Raw genomic sequence first — 22,669 nt, 5'->3', positions numbered from 1 at the left:
AAATTGCCTTCATTTGGTGGTATCGGGACTAAATGGAACAGTTGAGGTAGGTTTTGTGATTACTCAGTAGTGACTTGCCCTCTAAGAACCGTTCTCTCTTCAAAGCCTATCACCTCTGTATTATTTTAGGTAGGTTTCAGACAAGAACCAGGCACTTTCCCACACAGAGCTTCCAGCTCTTGGGGTCTATGATGAGCGAAGCCACTTCAAATTGCACCCACAGCATGAGGGAAGCAGCCCCTCCCCTCTGCTCTTGGGTTTTTTGTGTCTGTTTACATTGCATGCCTCCATGTTTTCCTTCTAGTCGGGGGTGGGGAGGGAGAGAGAGAGAGAGAGAGAGTGTGTGTGTGTGTGAGAGAGAGAGAGAGAGTGCTCCATGGGGAGGAACACAATGTTGCCTTCAAAACCTTGTGTCCTAGACTGGGAGCATTTGTATATACGAACAGATTTCTTCCCTTTTTTCCAACACGTGTGTGGTGTGTTTTACATCAGTTTGTTGGTAAAACCTCTTTTTTAACCAGCGAAAACCTTAAGCTAGCAGACTAATATTGTTCAAAAAAGTCAACTTGAGCATACACAGAGGTTTTGTAACAAACTTTCAAAGAGCTTGCCTATTGAAAACTGTTTTTTCCACTCTTTGCATCTAGGCAAGGCAGTTCTATTTGCATTCCTAAAGAGTGCTTTCCTCTTATCATGTTAATGGATATGTGAAGTCTCTGTGTCAGTGCCTCTCCCTGGCAATTGCTCCAGCGTATTCAGAAAATCTCGCTTAAAAACAGGATTTTAAAAACCTGGAATTACATTAGTACAAGCTAGAATTTGGAAGAGAAAGCCCGATTTGTGTGTGGGGTGCTTCCAAAGATCTCGAATGGACTTTGGGGTAAGTCTGGCCAATGTGTGAACACACAAACACTCTCTTCCGGAGGAGATTTGTGGTAACAGCACTATGTGGGAAAGCTCCAGGAGTTCTTCACATGGTTCAGCTTAACAAATATGTAGACACCTAGATATTGCGAATAGTCATTGACATATGGGAGAGAGGTTGTTATTGACAGCTTATCCCAATTGCAAGAAGATCAACTTTTCCTTCCAGGTTCTCTCAAAATCCATCAGAACTGGCACACAGCTTTCCTCTTTGCAGCTATTTGCAGAGACATCAGATTTTGACACACCATGGTCAATTTGTAGTTTATCTTAAAATATCACCAAATTTTAGAAAAGTACAGAATGCCACAGGAAAACATTTATTAATTATCTAGCATTGTGTGTTAACCAAATTAATTTCTCAGAACATTATACAGACACACACACACAACCACCACCTTTCATATAAAAAATTCAGTTAAAAACACAAAATAATTACAATTACAAAATAATCACAACAATTAAAACTGGCAGCTAAAACCTAAACAATAAGAATATTACAGGTCATATGGTTGGCTATAGGTTATTTTATTCAATGAAACAAACAAAAAATGCAGAGAACCATGTTGTTCCATCAGGAAAAATTGCAAACAGCATCAGTGGCATAATATCTTTATTAAAAACAACTAAAAAGTCAAAATAGTGGGCAAACCTTCAAGTTAACTGGAACTTTTCTTCAGGATGGATGTTAAGCAAAATCAAATAAAAAGTGAGGGGGAGAAAAATATGTTGCTATTTGGATTTAGTTAGGGCTTGAGTCCTAAAACTAGGAATCAGTTATTATTGTGACATGATTACTAGTCCAGTACATTCCACCAAGAAATGCTCCATGATCTAGAGATGGTTCTTTCTTATATCAAACAGAAGATACTCTAAAATCTCTAGACAGAAACAAATTGCATGCAGATAGACATGATGGGCTTGCCCTAAATTATTGCAACTTTGGAGCTCAGTAAACGGTATATTTAATGACCAACTTCTCTCCATTAGACACAACATATTCCCCAGCACCTGGAACAAAAGGGAAGACACGAGGTGAGATTTCTGTAGCATGGAGAACACTGCCATCAAACCCAATTTCCTGCTTTTGAGAGATATTTTTCATCTGGGTCTTCCTATCTACCCATCCATAGCTTCCTTATATTCCTCCTGTTTCTCTCTGGCTGAGGTCCTTTCCACCTCCACTTTTAGCTCTGATTTTCGCTTCCATATGATCACCCTTTTTGGTTTCTTCTGCTCTCCACCTCTCATACCCTCTCCTGCTCCACCCTCTTCTCCTCCCTGTCTCCATTCACCCTTCCAGACCCCTTTGTTCCTCACCTTTGCTCAAAGGAGTTTTTCCACTCAAGAGCTGCCAGTAAGTACGTTTGTTGTTGTCAGCTGTCAGGCCTCTCACCGAGGTGATGTATGGGCCCCAGGAAGACTGCTCATATGTGAACCTGATGCAGGAGAGATTTCCAGAGTGGATATGTTATCCTTCAGAGGAAAAGTGTTTGCAAGGATATTTCTTCCCCTACCCACTCCCGCTGCTCGCATGCATCCTTCCATTCACGGTGTATATAATTTGTTCATCTTAATTATTATGGATTGTTCATATTTGGGAAGGTTTGCACACATTATGGCTGGCATTTCCCCATAAAAAACAAAATCCCAAAGAACAATACACTTCACATGAATGGCACATCACAGATTATGTACTTGGCACACTGTTAAACAATACATCTTCTATTTATAAGGTGAGATCAGCATCACCATCAGCTTCCCCATCACTTCAATAAAAAATTCCTTTTGGTACAAATAGTGCTGAGTGCAAACTTGTACAAACTGAGAAAAGTACATTTTGTCATCTGCAGTATTTATCTGTGCTTTTATCTATACCATTTTTCTGTATGGTGTGTGTGTGTAATTATTATATATCTTTGATAGAATTTGGTGTGTTCCATTGACTTTTGTAGTGGTCATAATTATTGTTTATGGTTAAGGTTATTGTCTTATTTTTGTTTATGGCAGAAAATCCAAATGCAGTCTCCAACACAACATGCAATTGCAAAAATACAGTAATAAACTAGCAATATGCTGTTGCCCTTCCATGATCTGTCATGATCTGCCATCTATAACAGGCTGCCTTACCCTTGCTAACAGTATAGCTGGTCTCCCAAATAAGCTTCTTTACTTGATCTGCTGGTGATGTGGATAATGGCTAAATCGTGTACAATTTGCCAGGTTAAAAGGTGGCAACCTTGGAGATGCAGAATACTATGATAATTAGGCCCCAGAGCTGAACCTGCCTTACTTTCCAGGAAGCAGGGAAACCACCCTGAATTATCTTGTGAGCAAGATGCGCACTTTCGGCCAAAAGATGTCCCCCAGCCAATCAGAGTGCCGGCTTTCTAGGCAGTAGGTAAGGGGTTCATGTCATGGAGGAGTGTCCCTCTTGTCATAAGTGTGAATACTGCACAATATGAAGCAGACCATACTCTCTCACCCCACAGATACCCAAATGAATGCTGGCCTTGGAAGCCCAAATGTAGTACCTGAATCTCTTTGGATCCTTTGCCTGGGCAGCCTCCATCACGTTCAGGAAGACTGAACCCTTTGGGACAGAGACTCTGGTGGAATCAGTGAAGGTGTTGTTCACGCTATCAGTGACTGTGTATGTGACTGTAATTAGTTGGCTGGACTGGTGGTGACTGGTGGATGGGATGGTAGGTGGAGTGATCAGGGTAAGACTGTCTGTTTGAAAGTAAAGGAAAACAGAAGTGGTGAAGAACCATGAAATTTCTCTGGAGTAGATGGAGAAATCTACTCTGCCTATTTCTCCCTGTAGCAAAAGGAACTAGGGATCTGAACTGCTGTTGCTGTTGGAAGCACAAAGCCTCTAACAAACAAGCCATAGGGTTGGTTTACACATGTCTGGCAGTACTTGATGACTGTGGCACCAAGGGCAACTTCCATGACTAAATGAGCCTTCCCAGATCAAACATCACGGATGGCACTTTTCTCTCCCCTCTCCCATTACTTCAAGCACACAATGGAGTTTGCTAAGGTACTCAGACCACTACCTGCCATTTCAGTTTTACATTACAAAAATTTATATATCAATTTTCAGCACATTGCCCCACCCCCATCAGAATTCCTTTTAAAAGGCTCTGATCAAAGACCTGCATAACTAGTAACCCATCAAGGCAAACACAGCCTACCAGCTACACACTGAGGCCTGACAGGTACTTGTCAACTCTCTATGCTAGTACTGCACAACGTTTGCCCTTCTGGGGATGTTGAGACTACAACTGCCATCATCCCTGATTACTGGTCATTGTGGCTGGGAATGATGGGAGTTGCAGTCCAACATCTACAGAAGGGACAAAGTTCCCTATGCCCAACAGTGATGGTAATTAATTAATTAATTAATTAATTAATAATTTGATTTCTATACCGCCCTTCCAAAAATGGCTCAGGGCAGTTTACACAGAGAAATAATAAATAAATAAGATGGATCACTGTCCCCAAAGGGCTCACAATCTAAAATAACACAAGATAGACACCAGCAACAGTCACTGCTGGGGGTGGATAGGGCCAGTTACTTTCCCCCTGCTAAATAAAGAGAATCACCATGTTTAAAAGGTGCCTCTTTGCCCAGGTAGCAGGGGCATGCCCAGTGACTGTAGTGCTTGATCACACGTACTTTCAGAAATGTGCTAGCAGCTTCGGGATCATGCTTTCAAAATATATTAGACCTATGCTAACATAGATTTAGCATAGCATAGATAAATCATGGCATAGGTTTAGATTTGAGGATTAATGATCCACTATGGTGATTTGGGGATTAATGACCCGCTATTGTATCCCCTGGACCTGATTCGCCTAGTAAAGATTTCGATCCCAGTTTTAAAGCATCAGGTCCTTTAACTCCTAACTTGGGATGAGTCTATCCTGCGGCACTTGCCTCTGTCTTTGGAGCAATTGATTGTCTTCACATCAAGGTAGGTCCGGCCTTCTAGGGAAGGGACGATCTGGGCAGCAGCCATGGGATTGTCAAAAGTGCCTTTAGGAATCTCAGCAAGGACTGTGGCCAAAGTCAGGGGGCAGCTCCAGGATCCAGGTGTGAGATAGTTGTTAGACACAGTCAAAGCCTGGGAGGAATGGAGAAAGGAGAAATTGGCTGGATAATTGGGGGGAGTGTGACAGCATGGATTGGTTGAAAAAAACATCTGGAACAATTTTAAAAATAGGCACTTTCTTGTGAGAAAACAATTGGCACAGGACTAGGTAAAATGGAAGAAGGGAATATAAACAGAAGGGCCAAACTAGATTTGGCGGGTGCTAGGAAATTAATTACACTGCTGTTTATTAAAAAGTTTAGTAAGCGTTCATTCCGTCTCACAGGACACTTGGGTTGTACACACATTACAATGCAGTTTGTGATTTGATAACACTTGGCAGATGGTTCTAGTATCCAACCATCTAACACAGCCATGTTCACACATGCTATAAAAGTCTTCAACTTCTCTCCAGTGAAGAGTTGAAATCACAAACATTCAGAGTTGTAAGGATTTGAACCATGAAATATCACAAACATAAATGTGTGAATACTGTTGGAAGTTAAGGATTTTGCGCTGTCTCTTGTCTCAAAGACAGTGGAGGGCAGATTAGTGAGTCAGAGGGCTAGAGGGTCAAGACATTGGTCATCCCTTCTCTACTGCTCTGACACTATCCCTTTGGAATGTAGATTGCTAATCTCAGGGACACTTCCTCTCTCTTCTCTTCCTGTTTCCTTCTACCTTGAAACATGCATTCATGAAACATGAAACATTCTCTCCCTGCACCATGTGTGCAGAGAAGATGCAGAATCCATCTGCATCCAGCTAGATAGATAGATTAGAGATCCTAACTCCTCACTTTCCTATCTAGAATGGAGTTCTCTAATAAATGCCTTATATATTGATTTGAAACTATGAATTGGCTCCAAGTTACTTTACTCTCAGCATACACGCATGCCTAACTAAATCCCCTGTGTTGTGCCTCTGTGCACTCTGCTATAATTGAAAAAGGGTTTCTCTACCAGAGAGAATTCCAACAAATACTAGAGAAACCACAAGGCTTCCCAGCAGAGAATTATAATTATCTCAACCATAAAATATGTCAGTCTTTCTAGAGAAATCATAAGTCTTCTTCCAGGGATAATTATAAATTTCTCTCACCCCAAGCAAAATATTCTATTGTCTCAGAAGGCTTGAGTGGTGTCTCCATTTAGCAGGATGCTCTGTTGCCCTAGTAACCCATGCTTTGAGGCACTAGCTCAGTGTTCCCTCTAACAGGGATTCCCAGATGTTGTTGACTACAACTCCCATAATCCCCAAGCAAAGGCTATTGCAGGTGGGGATGCTGGGAGTTATAGTCAACAACATCTGGGAATCCCTGTTAGAGGGAACATTGCACTAGCTCCTTCAGCATGTAAACAGCCAGCTATTTTGATAGACTGGAACAGGAAAGGGACCCTAGGGAGTGAAGGTTATTCTCCAACTCCATTGGTGATCCTTGTTCCTACCTGCATAGCCTCCCCAGTACTGTACATGTTCCCTATCACTCCATCACTGCTTTTCTGCTCCAGAATGTTCTTCAGCAGCCACTGTACATTTGCTGTTATTGTCTTGTTTACCCCGGGCAATATGGCATTCTCTGTGGTCTGTATGCAGATCTGAGCCAGGACTGCTACTGCTGCTGTGTCTGTGGAAAATACAGGAATGTGGACACAAGGTAAGTTCTCATCCTCCTCCGGCATAGCACGTGTGCCACTAAATAGTAGGGCTGGCCTGTCCATTAGACACACCAAGGCAGTTGCCTCAGACACCAAGCTTTGGGGGCACCTCCACACCCACAAGTCACCAACTGCATGGATGCCTTTCCCTCCACCCACTCGCTCACCTGCTCATGGTCCCCACCACTGCCTCCTTCCTGCTTGCTCACCTACCTGTCACGTCCATTTTGTCTGGTGTCGCTGGCCTAGGCTTTTGCTAGGCCTCAGAGTGCTGTAGTGTGCAATGATGACATTGCCGCACGCCACGACACATTATAATGACACACTGTGGTGATTTCATTATAACATGATGCAGCACTTTGAAGCCCGGGAAAGGCCCAGGCCAGTGGCACTGGCAGTGGACATGATGGGTAGGTGAGAGGGCAGGCAGGCGGGTGGGGGTGTGGAGGGGAGAATGGGCAGTGCTGCGTCTTCTGCCCTCCAAGGTGGCAGGCGCAGAGGGGTGCCAAGAATCCTTGGGTCAGCCCTGCTGAATTGGGCTAATGACCATTCATTCATTCATTCATTCATTCAATTTCTATACCGCTCTTCCAAAAATTGCTCAGGGCAGTTTACACAGAGAAATAATAAATAAATAAGATGGATCCCTGTCCCCAAAGGGCTCAAAATCTAAAAAGAAACATAAGATAGACACCAGTAACAGTCACTGGAGGTACTGCGCTGGAGGTGGAGAGGGCCAGTGGATCATAGGACCATGGGAATATCCCAGATTTGGCCTTTATAATGATGCTCACAGAACCAGTGTTCTTAGTTCTTCAACACCGAAGGTTAGCTGTTGATTTAATGGCTGTTTGATTATATAATGTTTGTAATTGTTGTATGAATATTAACATTTTGGTGCAATTCACCTTGGATAACCAACTGGGGTGTAAATATATTCAGGAAACAAACAATGAAAGGAACATCCTCATGTTGTGCTCTCCAAATCTCTTGTTTTTGTCCCTCATCACATGGGAGATTACTGGCTCATCAGCATATCAAGATAAAAACAAACAAATCTCCATACTGGACCAATTTCTGACTGCATTTCTGACTGTCCTCATAACCAGTGATAACCTCAGGACTAGTGACCAAAGTCAGTACACACCCACAGAGAATTGGCCAGCAAGGTTATACTTCTTCTCATCCGGGATGAACAGATCCGCTGCCTGAGAGGGCGAGAGGCTTCCCTGGAGCTGGCAGAGGGCGAGGACACACAGGCCGAGCTGATAGTAGTTGGTCAGGGGATTGCCATGGATCTCTGGGGAGAAACCAGAAGAGTCATCAGCTTGAGCACCCTGCAGCCTGGGCAGAATGAAACAGCGGGAAGATGTCAGTGTGGGAATAGATGGAGCAAGGAGGATGGTAGGAGGAGGAGAAATGGGAGAAAATCAAGGGACAAAAAACAATGAAGATGAAGACAAACATTTAAAAGGGAAATGATATAAGAAACCAGAGGAAAAGCACAACATAAGGAAGGAAAACAAGTAAGACTGAAAAGGAGAGGAGGAAGAACCTTGTCCTCCTGATATGGAAGGAACCCTGGTTCTCACTTATGTTCTCCAGCTCCATCTCAAACTTCTTTCCCAAAAGCTGCACCAGATCAAGAACGGATCCCTTGGCAGAAACTCGTCGAGGATCAGAGCAGGAAGCCTGGTGAGCCAGGGCATAGAGGGCCACCTGGCCTGAAGAAAAAGGCTTTCCTGCGGGGTGAAATAAGCAGAAAGGAACAGGAATTTGTAGTGCAAGACTCTATCTTTCTGAGGACCAATTGTCTTTCTTTTTCTGTTTCTCTTTGCCTGTTCATCTTGCCTGTTTGTTTCCATTTCCTCTCAGTCACATTCACACAATCAATTTTTTGTCTATACAAGCTGCTCTGATTATCCCAGATACAATCTTTTATTAGCCACCTAAAGGCACAGTGGGGAAATGCTTGACTAACAAGCAGAAGGTTGCCGATTTGAATCCCCACTGGTACTACATCAGGCAGCAGCGATATAGGAAGATGCTGAAAGGCATCATCTCATATTACGCAGGAGGAGGCAATAGTAAACCCCTCCTGTACTCTACCCAAAGAAAACCACAGGGCTCTGTGGTCACCAGGAGTCGAAATCGACTTGACGGCACACCTCACCTTTTACAACTTTTATTAGCAAACATAAGGAGTAAAGTGGGCAATGAAGGATATTGCCGGCAGCAATTTGCATTGTGACAATACAGTAACATAACATGTCCTCTGTTGACCTACAGTATCCATGTCAGTCTAAAACTCACACTCAGGAATTGAGAGATTGGAAGTTGCTTCAGGTTCCTCTTTCAAGAGGACTATGGAACTAGAGAACTGTGCTTCAGAGGCTCTATTCAGAGTTTTTATTCAGACTCTGGCAGCTTGAAAGAGGAACTTGAAGCAACCTTAGGACAGGGCAAGCAGGGCAACTGCCCCAGGTCCCACTCTTTTATCCTCCATTAAATGTAACTGGAAGGGACCCACACACTGACTGGTTTGCCGTAGGCCCTGCACCTCACCAGGACTCTCTAAAGACAGTCCTGTCAGGCAGGCTACATTCAGAGTGATTTTTGCATTTCTTTATGTGCTCCACTGCCCTGTGTGTTTGGGGGAAATCCACTGTCATTATCACCTACCAGAGACTGCAGAGGTCAGGGAAAGTGGAGTTGTGTGCATGTCTGCTTTCACCACACCTACTTTTCCAAGGGTGTCCTGATACTTACGATTTTGCACTCTGTCTACTGCATCCTGGGAAAGGATCTTTAGCAGCCTTTGCTCAGTGCTCAGATTGTGGTCCCAAGCCAGACGAAGAGCCAACAAGACACTGGGGTTTGGCAGGGCTCCTGGAACACTGGTTGATTGAATCATCTTTCTGAGCAGATAGGTCACCAGGGGGCGCTGCTCCTCACTCACAGCTAAAATGGGGAAAGAACAATGGGGGGGAATCACATGTGGAAATCTATATAATCTCTATGGTAGGTGTGGCCCAAAGTATTGCTGGACCTGAAGCAAGGTTGGGGCAGCCCCCTTTCGGAACTGACCCTTGCAAGCTTTGGAAGTTGGCACAGGGGGCAGGGAGGAAGGAAGGTAGGTTGCCAGCATCTTCCTCTTCTCTCCTTGTGCTTCTTTTAGGCTTTGCAAGGAGTGTGAGGAGAGGTGCTCCTTGCAAAGCTTCAAGGGTCAGATAAGTCCTAGAGAGCTGCTCCGATGGTGGCAGCAGAAGCACTTTGCCACCTCGTTGGTGCCCCAGTAGTCTGCCACCTGAGGCAACTGCCTCACCTGGCCTCATGAAAGGACCTACCCCATGGACTCACTTTCCCAATCTCCCCCCACTCCCATCTCCACCTCCATCTCCATCCATACGTAGCCTGGAGAGCAAAGAGGAGATGGCCCATAGGGTAATCCATTACATACTATTGCTTACAATTTGACTAGTATTTATTACTTACTACATTTATATCCCGCTCTTCCTCCAAGGAGCCCAGAGGAAGCTCCATGGTATATGGTTGTTTATCTTCACAACAACCCTGTGAGGTAGGTTAGGCTGAGAAATAAGTGACTGGCCCAGAGTCACTCAATGAGTTTCATGGCTGAACAGGATTTGAATTTGGGTCTCCCTGCTCCAAGGGATTTGAGTTTGGGTCTCCCTGATCCAACACTCTAACCACTACAACACACTGGCTTGCAAAACCTTTGTGCTTCCTTTTTCTCAGTTCATGATGCTTGAAGTGGTTCAAGCTTCTTCATTGGTTTGCATTCAGACATCTAAAAGTGGTAGATTTGAGTTCCATACCTTATCTAGAGATTCCAATCCTTGGACCATGCTGATAATAAAGCCAGTAAAAATCAGCAAAGTATGCTAATATTTGAATTCTCTGATATTCTATTTCTAACTTTAAAATATATATTTCATATTAAAAGCAGACTGAAGTCTTTCTCTTGCACACTCATGCTGTGTACTATTTATATGTTATCATAAGTTTGCCATGCTTATCTTAGCAACATAAGTTCATAGTGTTAACGCCTCTCAAACCAGCTAGGAATGGGGAAATCCTTCAGTGGACAAACCGGGTTGACTAGCTTCGCATGACTCACAGGGAAAAGTTAGCCTCCAGCACTGTCTTTTGCTGACAAGACTCTGCCCTGCATTTGACTGGCAATTCATCAGGGCAACTCAAAATGGAAATGGTTGGCATCATGATGGGGTAACGGTGACGAAATAGAAAGCTATGTGGATTTTTTGAATTTGCATCCAATTCAAATCCATTTGGGTCAAACTTCTTCCCAGGAAGAAATGGGATCATAGTAGCACCATACTCTGAAGAGATACACAGATGTTTTGTATACTTTAGCTCAGATTATTCCTCCAAACACAGATGGAATACCACACATCTATCAAGAGTTACTCATTAATACCTTTTTGAGTCAAATGTAATATGTTTATGTATTCATACAGATAATATCCTGAACTTTAGTCAGCCATTCCAATTTACTGGAAATTTTTAATTCCATTTTTAAAAGCAATCCTAGCCACCATAAAACATAATGATGTTCCTTATTTACATAATCTTTTAATAGACCCAGGATAATCACTTCCAGTAACATAGGGGCCCAGTTCATACATAACATCAAGCCGGAGGTAGGTGAACCCACAGTTTCAATTTGAAATTCCAAATCGTGCCACAGATGTCCATCAAACTGTGGCCCACCAAAGACCAGTTCCAGGAGAGGAGAGCCCCTCCCTGCTGCTTGGCCTCTGAGTCAGATCCCAGCAAACTGGGATCCCAGACTGTAGGCAAAGTGTCAGCACGTCAGAGGGGCAGTTGCGATTGGCCATGATCTCGAAGGGGGCATGTTGAGCGTAATCATGCATTTTCTGAGTGCTCTGCCCGCCCTCAGCATGGAAAGGGCATTTAAATGCCCTGCAATGTCCTTCCATACCATGCCATGGCAGCACTTACTCTGCAAGCGATGGCACTGCTGTCCTCCGAGGAGCCTTGCATCCTTATAGCCCTGCACAAGCACAAATTCTGGGGGAGGGGAAGTGTGGGGGGTGGTATGCCATTGTTACTAAGGGGGGGGAGATGTCCTAGGAAGGGATATGTGGATGAGAGAGGGCAAAGGATGCTGGGGAGGAGTCTGTCCCAACATAACCTGGGAAGATGTCATGAGGGGTAACCCTGGCAAAGCAGTCCATGCAGACCCAACTGAAATCCTGTTGTATAGCTGCTTGCTGCTGAGTGAGCTTGCCCTCTCATGAGAAGGCCAATCTTCGGGGGAAGGCTATGGCCTTGTAAAGGCGCTGCCTCACCCACGGACTGTGAGCTCATGAGTTGAGCCAGCCCACCCATCCATGCACCCAAGGGGCCCCCAGATGCCACTGGGAGCCTACAGGCTGGAGTTGAGGGACTGGATTTGCTCAGCAATTTTCTCCCCATCTGATGGTTCTTCTCATGAGCTTAAAGGGGGTGTCTCCATGGCCTCTCAATTACTGAGCAGTCAATGCACCCCTGGTTGGGTGGCCCGATCTTCTCAGCAGCAGCAGTGCACTTCTCACATACTGGAGCACTACTAACCCCGGTGACCTGCCCTGCTCATGAGTAAGCCTAGGGAGTGCAAACTTCCAAAGGGGAAGGGGCTGGCCCCCCTTCCCTAACCTTTCAGTGTGAAAAATAGAGCTTTGATGATCAAGTATCCCTGAGCCGTCCTTTACACCTGGTCATGAGCAACCTCCCCTCAAAATAGTTGTGCTAATGCAGAAGACACCGAGTTCAGAGGCAGACCTTTAGGCCCAATCAAAAAACCCAGGTTCGGTCCAGAACAGCACCGTATGCAGATCTGCAAGTGCTTTGATTCTTGGGAGAGGGAAGCCCCAGTTTCCAGCTTCCCCAGGACAGATGGGTCACCTGTTGGGGGTGCAGGCAAGGGTGCACATGTCCACATGGGCAGGGGGGTCAGGGGTGGCAGGGGGCATGTTTCAACAGCTACTCAGTGGCAGCTATCATGACAAGGAAAGCAGTCTCCAGGGTATCCCTCCCCACGCTCGTGTGGGTGCTGTCCATGGGAGCGGGAATATATATGAGAATATGATGAAGTTTCCAAAGCGGTTTCCAGAAATATAAAATAAATAAAATGGCTCCCTGTCCCCAAAGGGCTCACAATCTAAAAAAGAAACATAAGATAGACATCTGCAACAGCCACTGGAGGGATGCTGTGCTGGGGATGGAGAAGGAGATGTTTTGCCATCACACATAATTAGAGATGTTGCTCTGCAATTATTTCCCCTCCCCTCTGATGGTTCTTCTCATGAGTTGTGTGGGGTGTGTCCCCACAGCCCAGCACTCTCTTGAACGAGTGCAGTCCGCTCTGGGTCGGCATCTGTCCCTATCACATAGGAGGAATTGCTCTTTTCACTGGAGCAATGCTGATCCTGCTGCCCAGCCCTGCTCATGAGTAAGCCTAGGAAGCAAACATCCCCCCGGGGAAGAGGCTGGGCCTCCATTCCCCAACCTTTATGTGAAGAAAAAAAAAAGAACTTGAAATTTCCACAATCCCTGCTTGTAGCAGCCTCTGAAATCCAGATGGAGCACACCCACACACCCCACCATTTGTGCCACCCCCAGAGAGGGGATGCCCTGATCATGTTGTCTATCCCTGACATGAGCAGACCATGTGTCAGGGTGTGCCTGTGCACGTGGAGACACCGGGTTCCTTGACATTTCTTTACAACCATTCACAATTCCTGGGTCCGGCACTGCACTGTATGCAGATCTCCCAGCGCCGGGATTAGCAGGAGAGGGGAACCCCCTTCCCCAACCTCTGTGAAAAAACAGAACTTGGCTGGTTGAAAATCTATGCCTGCTGCTGCCTTTTGGAGACGACCCTGGGCATCCCCCCTGCTCCATGCTCCCCCACCCCACCGCTGTGATGGGGTGCCCCTCTTATGTTGCCACCTGGAGTGTTTGTGCTTGCATGCATAAACCACTGTTGCTTCCTTATCAAGGAGCAAAGAATTTAGTGCCCGTCCTGTGCCCTTTCCCCCCTGCTTGCCTGCCAGCTGGGGGGAGCAAGGGATGGAGTTGGTACAGGGAATGCCCTTTGAGAGGATGGCAAGGCTGCAATAAGGTGTCGTGGCATCCCTGCTGCCAGGCAACTCCACAGTTGCATTGCTGACAGGAGGGGCAGAGCTGGTTCTCCAAAAGGCAGTCAGTGAGAAGTGCCAAAGGCATGAAGCAGCCATGTGCTCAGGTGGGTCTGCGCCATTGCCTCAATGACTGCACTTCCGAAATCGGCATAGAACTGTGGTTATGGCAGCATCCAGAGCCGGATGTAACACTTTGGCAGCCAAACCTCAGGTCTCAGCGGCAAAACTTGGTGCAAAACGAAGGTTCAAACTGGAGTTTGGCAAAGCAGAGGTCGCTTTCGGCCCCAAACTGCAGTTTCATGCGTTCGGACTTACTGCAGTTCCAAACTCTGCCCCATTGAACTCCAGTTTGGCATTATGCCCTGCCACCAAGTCTGTGCTCTGAAGCATCAGCTTCTGAAATACCTTCTGGAGACCACCACTTGGGGGCAGGTAATTCAAATTAATCACTCGTCGGTTCTTCTGTTATTTCAGCTATGACAGTGACCTGTCCAAGCAGGAAGATACATCATGTTTCCAATGGTGAGAGCTAAGGAAGGGTGTGTGATGACTTTGACTTGTAGAACAGGTAATCACTGTGTTGTGTACTTTTTTTTACTTCCTTATAGAATAGGAGCTGCTAGGCTTGCCAGCTGTCCAGGAAAAAAAAATCCTAGCCTCCTATGCCTTTAAGAGGGGGCTGAAATGCACACATCAGCAAGTAAAGCAGTTTGTTGCATAGAGATCATCATTATTACCTGCTAAAGTCTGCAGATTAAGCTGCTGTTAAAGGCATAGAAGCAGGGGCTGGTAAAAATATTGGCAATCATTTTCTACCGGAATAGATCCATACAAAGGCATGCACATCCTGCTTCACGTATTTTGGGGAGTAGGAGTAGGTCTGGTTTTAAAACAGGTTATGGATTGGGCTCTGGTGAGTTGAAAACATTATCAAACCCTATTCAGAAGTGGTTAATTAGAATCCTGAAGCCTTGTTTCCTTAGTAATAATAATGGCTTTCCTTGAAACCTCAGAACTACGGCTGGATCTGCCAGGGCAACTAAAACTTATATGCTGTTGAACTGACAGCATCCAAATTCACATCAAATCAGTCGGTCTCTCTGCATCCTTCTTCAGATTGTGTGTGCGCATGTGCGCCACTTCTTCATAGCCTCTCTTGCCAGACTACTTGCATTATTAAGCTAATGGGAGCAGTGTGAGAGTTCAGGTTATGTTCTGTCTGTATTTCAAAAAGAAGAGGCACCATCGAGGAATTGTGCTACAGGGTTCAACCAACTAGCACTATTTAATATTTCTGTAGTGCCTGCTATATGACCTACTGTTTGCAACATGGGAGTGCTCTCTGCCCACATTCTCTGCCCAGAAGTCTTACATGACAGGTCAACAGGAATATGGCCAGGAACTGATACATGAGAATGGAGTAGGGGAGAATGCCATGACCATAAAGGGGAGCTTGGGTGGGCCAGGAAAGTCTCATTAAAGAACTGGGCCTTCCTTGGTGGGACTCAACCTGATCAAAAGTGAGAGGGAGGCTGTTCCAAGATTAGAAAGGTGGCAATGGGCAAAAGAGACCAAGGGGCCAGCAAGGGTTGCCAGCTGACCAGAAAAGCCCAGCCTAGCTGGTCTTGTGCCTTTAACAGCAGCTTGATCTGCAGGAATTAGCAGGTGACACCTTTCACAGCAGAAGAGAAACATGAGCTCTATGCAGATGTTATGCCTGCCATGTATGCCAACCTGTGAAGAGTGCTTGGACAGCCATGCCCACCCATACCAACATGTTATTGGCCAATGGCCAGGCCCCCGGAACTCTGCAGCCCTGGCATTTGTCTGAAGAGAGCAGTTCCAAACATGGGGGGAGTTCTTCCACATGGAACACCCAAGAGTTCCAATGTGTTTCATAAGACAAACTTAAGGGCACCCTTCAAAATAAAGGAGATTTGGAAATGCTACAGGGTTATGACCTAATGCCCAGGCTATTTCTACTCACCACATCCAAGACAGCATTGTCCTTTGAGGAGAAGCAGGAATGCCAATCCCACCAGAGACCTCATCATCACTCAGGTGGAGTACGCCTCCTGACTCTTCTGGGGCTCTCCTGGGATATCAGCTACAGTACAGCCAAGAATGCAGAAGTTATAGAGAGGTGGGGACTGAAGACTCCTCCCTCATCCTGTTTTTCCCCACAGTGAGAAAGGGCCACTGAGCAATGCCAAGTACTGTGGATGACAGGCAGGACAGATTGACACAACAGTGACTGGCAGCTCTGCCTTCAGAAAGGAGGCCCGGAACCACTGGAAGTTTTCTTCCAGTTGCCTACCCAAGAAGGAGCGTAAAGTGGGGGAAGCAGATGTGGTAACGGGATGTTAGCAGGTGGAAGATGGGACTTTGACCTCCACTCTAGGCCACTATGCTTTATCAAATCAACTGTGAAGCATTTTACTCCCTGGTGCCAGCAGCTAGTTTTGACCAAGAGCCATTTTGTGAATGAGGTAGGAGTACAGATGTGCAAGACCAAGGTCCCATCCTCTCATCCCATTGCTACATCTGCTTTTCCCTTCTTTTGCCCTTGGGTTAGCAACTGGGGAAGGGGCAGATTTGGCCCTTTGCTGACCCTTATTGAACTCTGACAAGGTTTCTGAATCCCTTCAGCAGACATACCCATTCAACAACATGCCTCTGGGAGAAATCTTGCAGTGGCTCCAAGCCCCCTTTTTGCAGGCTGAAAGCAGAGCCAAGCTGCCAGTCACAATTGGGTCAATCTGTACTTCCCTAGCATTGCTCAATGGCTTTTTCTCACTATGGGGAATTAACAGGATGATGCATCAAGAAGAAACTGTTCTGCCTTGTTTTTAATCATATGCTCTACAAACAGGAATAAATGCTCTGAGCCTGTTTAGGTATTATGCTATATGAGTGCACAGATGTCTGTACACTCGTACATGTGTTTGTGTGAATGACTATACTTGTGTTCATTTTTAAAAAGAACCTGGATACAGATCCTTCAAATACACGGTGCAGATAGGAAGTGTACTTTTACACCTGCATTCAACATAAAATGTGAATGACTGTTTCTGTGTACAGATCTGTACCTGTGCACACTATACACTCCTTGGACGAATGTTGAACATATTAATATTTATTTATTTGAAATATGTATACCTCGCCCCTCCAGTGCACTACTGATCGGGGTGGCTCACAACAATAAGATAGACACAAGATACAATAAAAGTAATAAAATTAATTAAACAAAACAAAACAAAACAAAAGTTGTCAGATTAAAAACCACGATCATTATTAGGTTCAAATTAAAATTGAAAATTATAAAAAGCTAAAGAACCTACCAGATACAACAACAAAATAATAATGGAGCATTAAAAAGCCTCCTTAAAAAGGTGTGTTTTAAGATACTTTTTAAAAAACAGTGAGGGAGGGAGCATGGTGAAGCTCTTCAGGGAGGGCATTCCAAAGCCGACGGGCCGCAACTGAAAAGGCCCTGTTTCTAGTCCCCGCCAACCAGATCTCTGTTAGTGGCGGGGTCATGAGCAGGGCCTGAGATGATGAGTGGAGGGCCCTGGCAGATTCATATGGGCGAATGCGATCCAACAGGTACCCCGGCCCCAAGCCATGTAGGGCTTTAAAGGTCAATACCAGCACCTTGAATCTAGCGGACCAGTAGCCAATGAAGCTGACGCAGGATGGGTGTAATACTCGTGAAGCAACTTGAATCCACAAGCATCCTTGTGGCAGGATTCTGAACCAGCTGACACTTCCAAACAGTCTTCAAGGGCAGCCCCATGTAGAACACGTTACAGTAGTCCAGGGGTGCACAACTCAAATGCCTTGGTGGGCCAGACTCAACCATGACTTGGTGTGCGGGGGCCAAGGTTAATTTCAGCACATTAATTATTACTTTTAACTTAATTATTTAAAACAGTAATAGCAATAGCAATAGCAATAGCACTTACATTTATATACCGCTCTATAGCCAGAGCTCTCTAAGCGGTTTACAATGATTTAGCATATTGCCCCCAACATTCTGGGTACTCATTTTACCGACCTCAGAAGGATGGAAGGCTGAGTCAACCTTGAGCCCCTGGTCAGGATCGAACTTGTAAACTTCTGGTTACAGGGCGGCAGTTTTACCACTGCGCCACCAGGGGCTCATGAAAGACAGAGGTTTGGAGTCGGGGTAGGAGTGAGGGAAGGTGTTAGTAGTAGGCTTCAGCCCAGGGGTGGGGGATGTTAGGTCTCAAATGGCCATCCACATTGACCCACTTCTCTTGATCAGCATAACAGACCCTTGATCAGCATAACAGACTTTTCATAGCTCCTGCTATTGCTACAGGGTATTCTCACCTGGGGCCAGCAAAAAGGTTGCCATAGGCCAAATCTGGCCCCTAGGCCTTATGTTGTGCAGGCCTGCAGTAGTCCAATCTGGATGTTACCAATGCATGAGTGACTGAGGTCAGGTCCAACTTCTCCAAGTAGGGTTGCCGCTGGCATACCAGCCGTAATTGGTAAAAGGCACTTCTGCACACCGTCGCCACCTGTGCCATATAACATAACATGTGAGTGGGCCTCCTGTCTGTTCCCAATTATATTGGTAAAGTAAGAAAGGAAACCGACAAGACGCATGGCCTTTTTCTTTAGATTTACACAGGTCGGAAAGAGACATATGCAGGAATTTGGTACTGTTTAACATATAATCCCTTTGTAAACAAATGCTGAATGAAAGTGTATCTGAACATGAAAAAGATGTACAACTGCATGCAAGTGGTTAGCAAACTTACTTGTTTGGCCTGGCCTTCCAAGGTTCTTAAGTATTTTAATTGGTTTGAAATGGCTCTGAATTCTTTTAAAATTGTTTTTATATTGTTTTAAGCAGTGTGTTTTTAAATGGTGTTTGTTTTTATGTTTTTTAAATGTATTGTGCGCCGCCCAGAGCCTTCGGATGGGACGGTCTAGAAATGTAATAAATAAATAAATAAATAAATGTCGACATAAACCCTTATGGGATTAGCACCTGTTCTTTCTTTCTTTATTTATTTATTTAACACACTTCTATACTGCCCCAAACTCACGTCTCTGGGCGGTTTACAACAAACAAAAAGCTAAAACATTAGTTAAATGACCAGCATTTATGTAATGTTAACAGTAATGTTAAATTTTACTATGTCATTTATTTTGTTTTAACTACTGTTTTAAGGGTTTTTTTTTAACATTACAACAATTTAAAAATTTTAAACAACATTTTAAAATGATGATAAAACTTTTAAAAACAATATTTAATTAAAAGCCTGGGTGAATAGGTGCATCTTTAAAGACTTTTAAAAAGTTGTCAGAGATGGGGAGGCTCTTATTTCAGTAGGGAGCAAGTTCCAAAGCTCTGGGGCAGCAGCAGAGAAGGCCCATCCCCGAGTATATAAATCACGCCTACAGAAGACTGATGGTTTGGTGGTGCCAACCTCCTTACAAGCAAAAGTGATCCAAATTGTCCATGAAGGTCACTTGGGCATGAACTTGACTAAAATGTGGATCAGAGAAAGTTTTTGGTGGGCAGGTATAGGCAAACACATTGAAGAGTTGATCAGGCACTGTATGTGACACTGTATGTGCAGAAGACTTTTGCCATCCCCTTGACTCCAGTAGAGTATCCCAATGGTCCCTGGGGAAAACGTGCTCTGGATATAATGGGGCTTTTTGATAATTAACCCACACAAAAAAATTTGCTCTAGTGATGGTGGATTACTATTCCAGGTGGCCAGAAGTTACATTTGCTGACAACATTACTACAAACAATGTGATCCAGTTCATGGCTGCAGTTTTTGCAAGCGAAAGTCTTCCTAAAGAACTAGTGACTAGCAAAGAGACCCAGCTTACCTGACTTGAAATGCAGGAATATTTTTATAACCATGGAATATTTGCATAACCATAAAAAACCATAATATTTGCATAACCACACAAGACTGTTTCCTTGTACCCTTCTCGAGTGAATGGCTTAGTGGAAAGAATGAACAGATTAGTGAAAGACAGTTTACAACTGGCTACTACGCAACAAATCCCTGGAAAGAGGCAATCCATGCCACTATTTCCTTATTAAACTACTGACCAAACTCAATGGTGAGAACACCATACAAGCCATAAACACCTGGGCTATACCTGTTATCAGATACAGGAATAATAGACTGGACCCAGGCAGAGCTAGAGACGCTAGATCGTAAGACCAGGAAAATAATGACCACCAATCATGCTCTGCACCCCCACAGTGATGTAGATAGGCTATACCTCCCTTGCAGCTCAGGTGGAAGAGGAATGCTGCAAGTCCATCAAACAGTAGAGGAGGAGAAAAGAGGCCTTGAAGATTATAGCAAGGACAGTGAAGAAGATGCACTTCAAATGGTCAATAATGAGAAACTATTCAACACCAATGAAAGAAAGCAGGCCTACAAGAAAGAACAAGTCAAGAACCAAGCAGAAAAATGGGGAAAAAAGCCCCTGCATGGTCAATATTTGCACAATATAAGTGGAAAATCAGACATCACCAAGACCTGGCAATGGCTTAAGAATGGCAACTTGAAGAAAGAAACAGAGGGTTTAATACTGACTGCACAAGAACAGGCACTAAGAACAAATGCAATAAGAGCAAACACCTGGGGCTTTTTAGTTTAGAAAAAAGACGACTGCGGGGAGACATGATAGATAATTAATTTATGGAAATCTTTGACATGGGGTGTGGTGATGGCCACCAGCTTGTATGGCATTAAAAGGGGCTTAGACAAATTCATGGAGGACAAGACTATCAATGGCTACTAGGCTGGTGACTGTGGACCACCTCATGGCTTCAGAGGCATGTTGCCTCTCAATCAGAGGCGTAACTATAGGGGGGGCAGGGGGGGCACATGCCCCGGGCACCATCTTTTCTGGTCACATGGGGGGCGCCGACATGACAAAAAAATTTTTTTAATTTTTTTTAATTTTTTGTTAATACAAATGTTTCCTGCTCAGTGCAGCAGCACTGCAGCAGTCAAGGGAGTGCGTCGGCGCCCCCTCCCCCATGAGTGGTCCCTTCCGCGCCACCCGCGCCCCCCCCCATTGCTTTGCTGGCGCCTGGTGGCCAGTCAGTGGCCTGGCTTGGCGGCGGCGGCAGGCGCTTGTGAGGAAAAACCTAAGTATAATGTAGTATGTTGTGGCGCGGGGGGGCGCGGGGGGCATCATTTCAGTGCTTGCCCAGGGCGCCATTTTCCCTAGTTACGCCTCTGCTCTCAATACCAATACTGCCATCACCAAGATGCAGCAAGAGCTCCTTCCATATCCCTCCCTCCCTCGCCAATGACTGCATGGCCTGTCTGCAGTCCGTTATGTGCCTTTCTCCATGAGCTGAGAAAGGCCCATAACGGACTGCAGACAGGGCATGTAGTCATAGGGGGGAGGGATGGAAGGAGCTCTCCCTTGCTGCCTTCGTTACCCTTGCCACCCACACAGCTGCATTACTAAAGGGGGAAACTTTTACCTCAGCCCAATACCACCCTCTCCATTGCAGCAGCTGCTGCCTCGTCGCCTGCGCAGCATTTTAAAGGTAAAGGGGGATTTCCCCCTCACCCCCCTCCCTACAGTCATTGCTGTGCCGCCTTCACTGACTTTATCCCGCCACACACAGTGGCAGTTTTTAAGGCGAAAGGGGGGGATTTCTCCTCACCCTGAGAGGGGCGGCAAAATTTGCTGCTCCTCAAATTTTGCTGCCATAGGCAATTGCCTACTCTGCCTCTGCTTAAATCCACCACTGCCACTGTGTAAAACAGGATGCTGGACTAGATAGGCCTTGGGCCTGATCCAACAGGGCTGTTCTTGCATTTTTATGTTCACCACAGAAGATTATACTATATACAGCCCATCACCTACCATTCTAACTGTACCTGCTTGGAGATAAGGCCTACCGAATCAATGAGGCATTTTCCTAAGTAAATGTTGAGATGAGAGCACTGGGGTATTTTTTTTGCATAAACCTACAAACTGTTCACACTTCTAGATATAAAGTATTTTAGCATACAAAAGGCAGAGGGGAGATTTCATTACTTCATGTTGTAAAGCTGGGTGACTCTGGGCCAGTCACTTCTCTCTCAGCCTAACCTACTTCACAGGGTTGTTGTGAGAAGAAACTCAAGTATGTAGTACACCACTCTGGGCTCCTTTGAGAAAGAGCGGGATATAAATGTAATAAATAATAAAATAAATAAAGTGTGCTGAAGTTTTTGAATATAATAATAATAAACTTTGTTAGCCACCCAATAACGATTGTTTTCTGGGCAGCTCACAACACAGCATTAAAACATGAAATAAAAATACATAACACATTAAATCATAACAGACCATAAGGGAAAACAAGAAAATACAACATAAAACAATTTTAAAACTCTTTTAAAAGAAGTTAAAAATCAAATTTGAAAATCAAAATATAAAGAAAATAAATGCAAGTAAAAATGCTCAAGAGTTCTACAACTTGAGAATTCAGGGATAATACTCTTAATAAACATGAAAAGGAACATCAGAGGCTTTTTCATCACCTTTTTTTTTTTTTAACCTTTCCTTTTTCTTATTGAAGTGCTTCAGCCCAAAAATGAAGTTTTACATATTAAAAGTTCTAACAACATATATTCTGGTAACTTCCACCCCTTTCACAGACAGTTGATGTTGTTTGTACACTTTCTTTGATACGAATGGAATTATATCAGAGTAAATCATTCAGAAATGGCTACTCTGTTTAAGAAAGGAAATGGCACCATTAGTGATGTCATTTCAT

General features: G+C 44.7%; 1 protein-coding gene across 2 annotated transcripts; it reads right to left on the bottom strand.

The window, feature by feature from the left end:
- Positions 1 to 1,241: 1,241 nt before the first annotated feature.
- LOC128322001 (transcobalamin-1-like) lies at positions 1,242 to 21,430 on the bottom strand. 2 transcript variants are annotated; one of them, XM_053242672.1, is made up of 11 exons: positions 21,383 to 21,430; positions 18,229 to 18,419; positions 15,860 to 15,979; positions 9,452 to 9,643; positions 8,275 to 8,424; positions 7,830 to 7,982; positions 6,473 to 6,651; positions 4,867 to 5,057; positions 3,459 to 3,653; positions 2,245 to 2,363; positions 1,242 to 1,935 (listed from the first exon to the last, which is right to left on the bottom strand). In XM_053242672.1, exons 3-11 carry the CDS (start codon positions 15,924 to 15,926, stop codon positions 1,874 to 1,876), a joined length of 1,308 nt encoding a protein of 435 aa, XP_053098647.1. In that variant the 5' UTR covers positions 15,927 to 15,979; positions 18,229 to 18,419; positions 21,383 to 21,430; the 3' UTR covers positions 1,242 to 1,873. The 2 variants fall into 2 exon arrangements, with proteins under 2 accessions (XP_053098647.1, XP_053098642.1); XM_053242667.1 differs by lacking the exon at positions 21,383 to 21,430 and having other exon boundaries at positions 18,229 to 18,716.
- Positions 21,431 to 22,669: the final 1,239 nt, after the last annotated feature.

This window comes from Hemicordylus capensis, chromosome 1 (genome assembly GCF_027244095.1).
Source record: "Hemicordylus capensis ecotype Gifberg chromosome 1, rHemCap1.1.pri, whole genome shotgun sequence".
Lineage (NCBI taxonomy): Eukaryota > Metazoa > Chordata > Lepidosauria > Squamata > Cordylidae > Hemicordylus > Hemicordylus capensis.
Note: the sequence above shows the minus strand (reverse complement) of the source record. Positions and strands in the feature narration are given on the sequence as shown.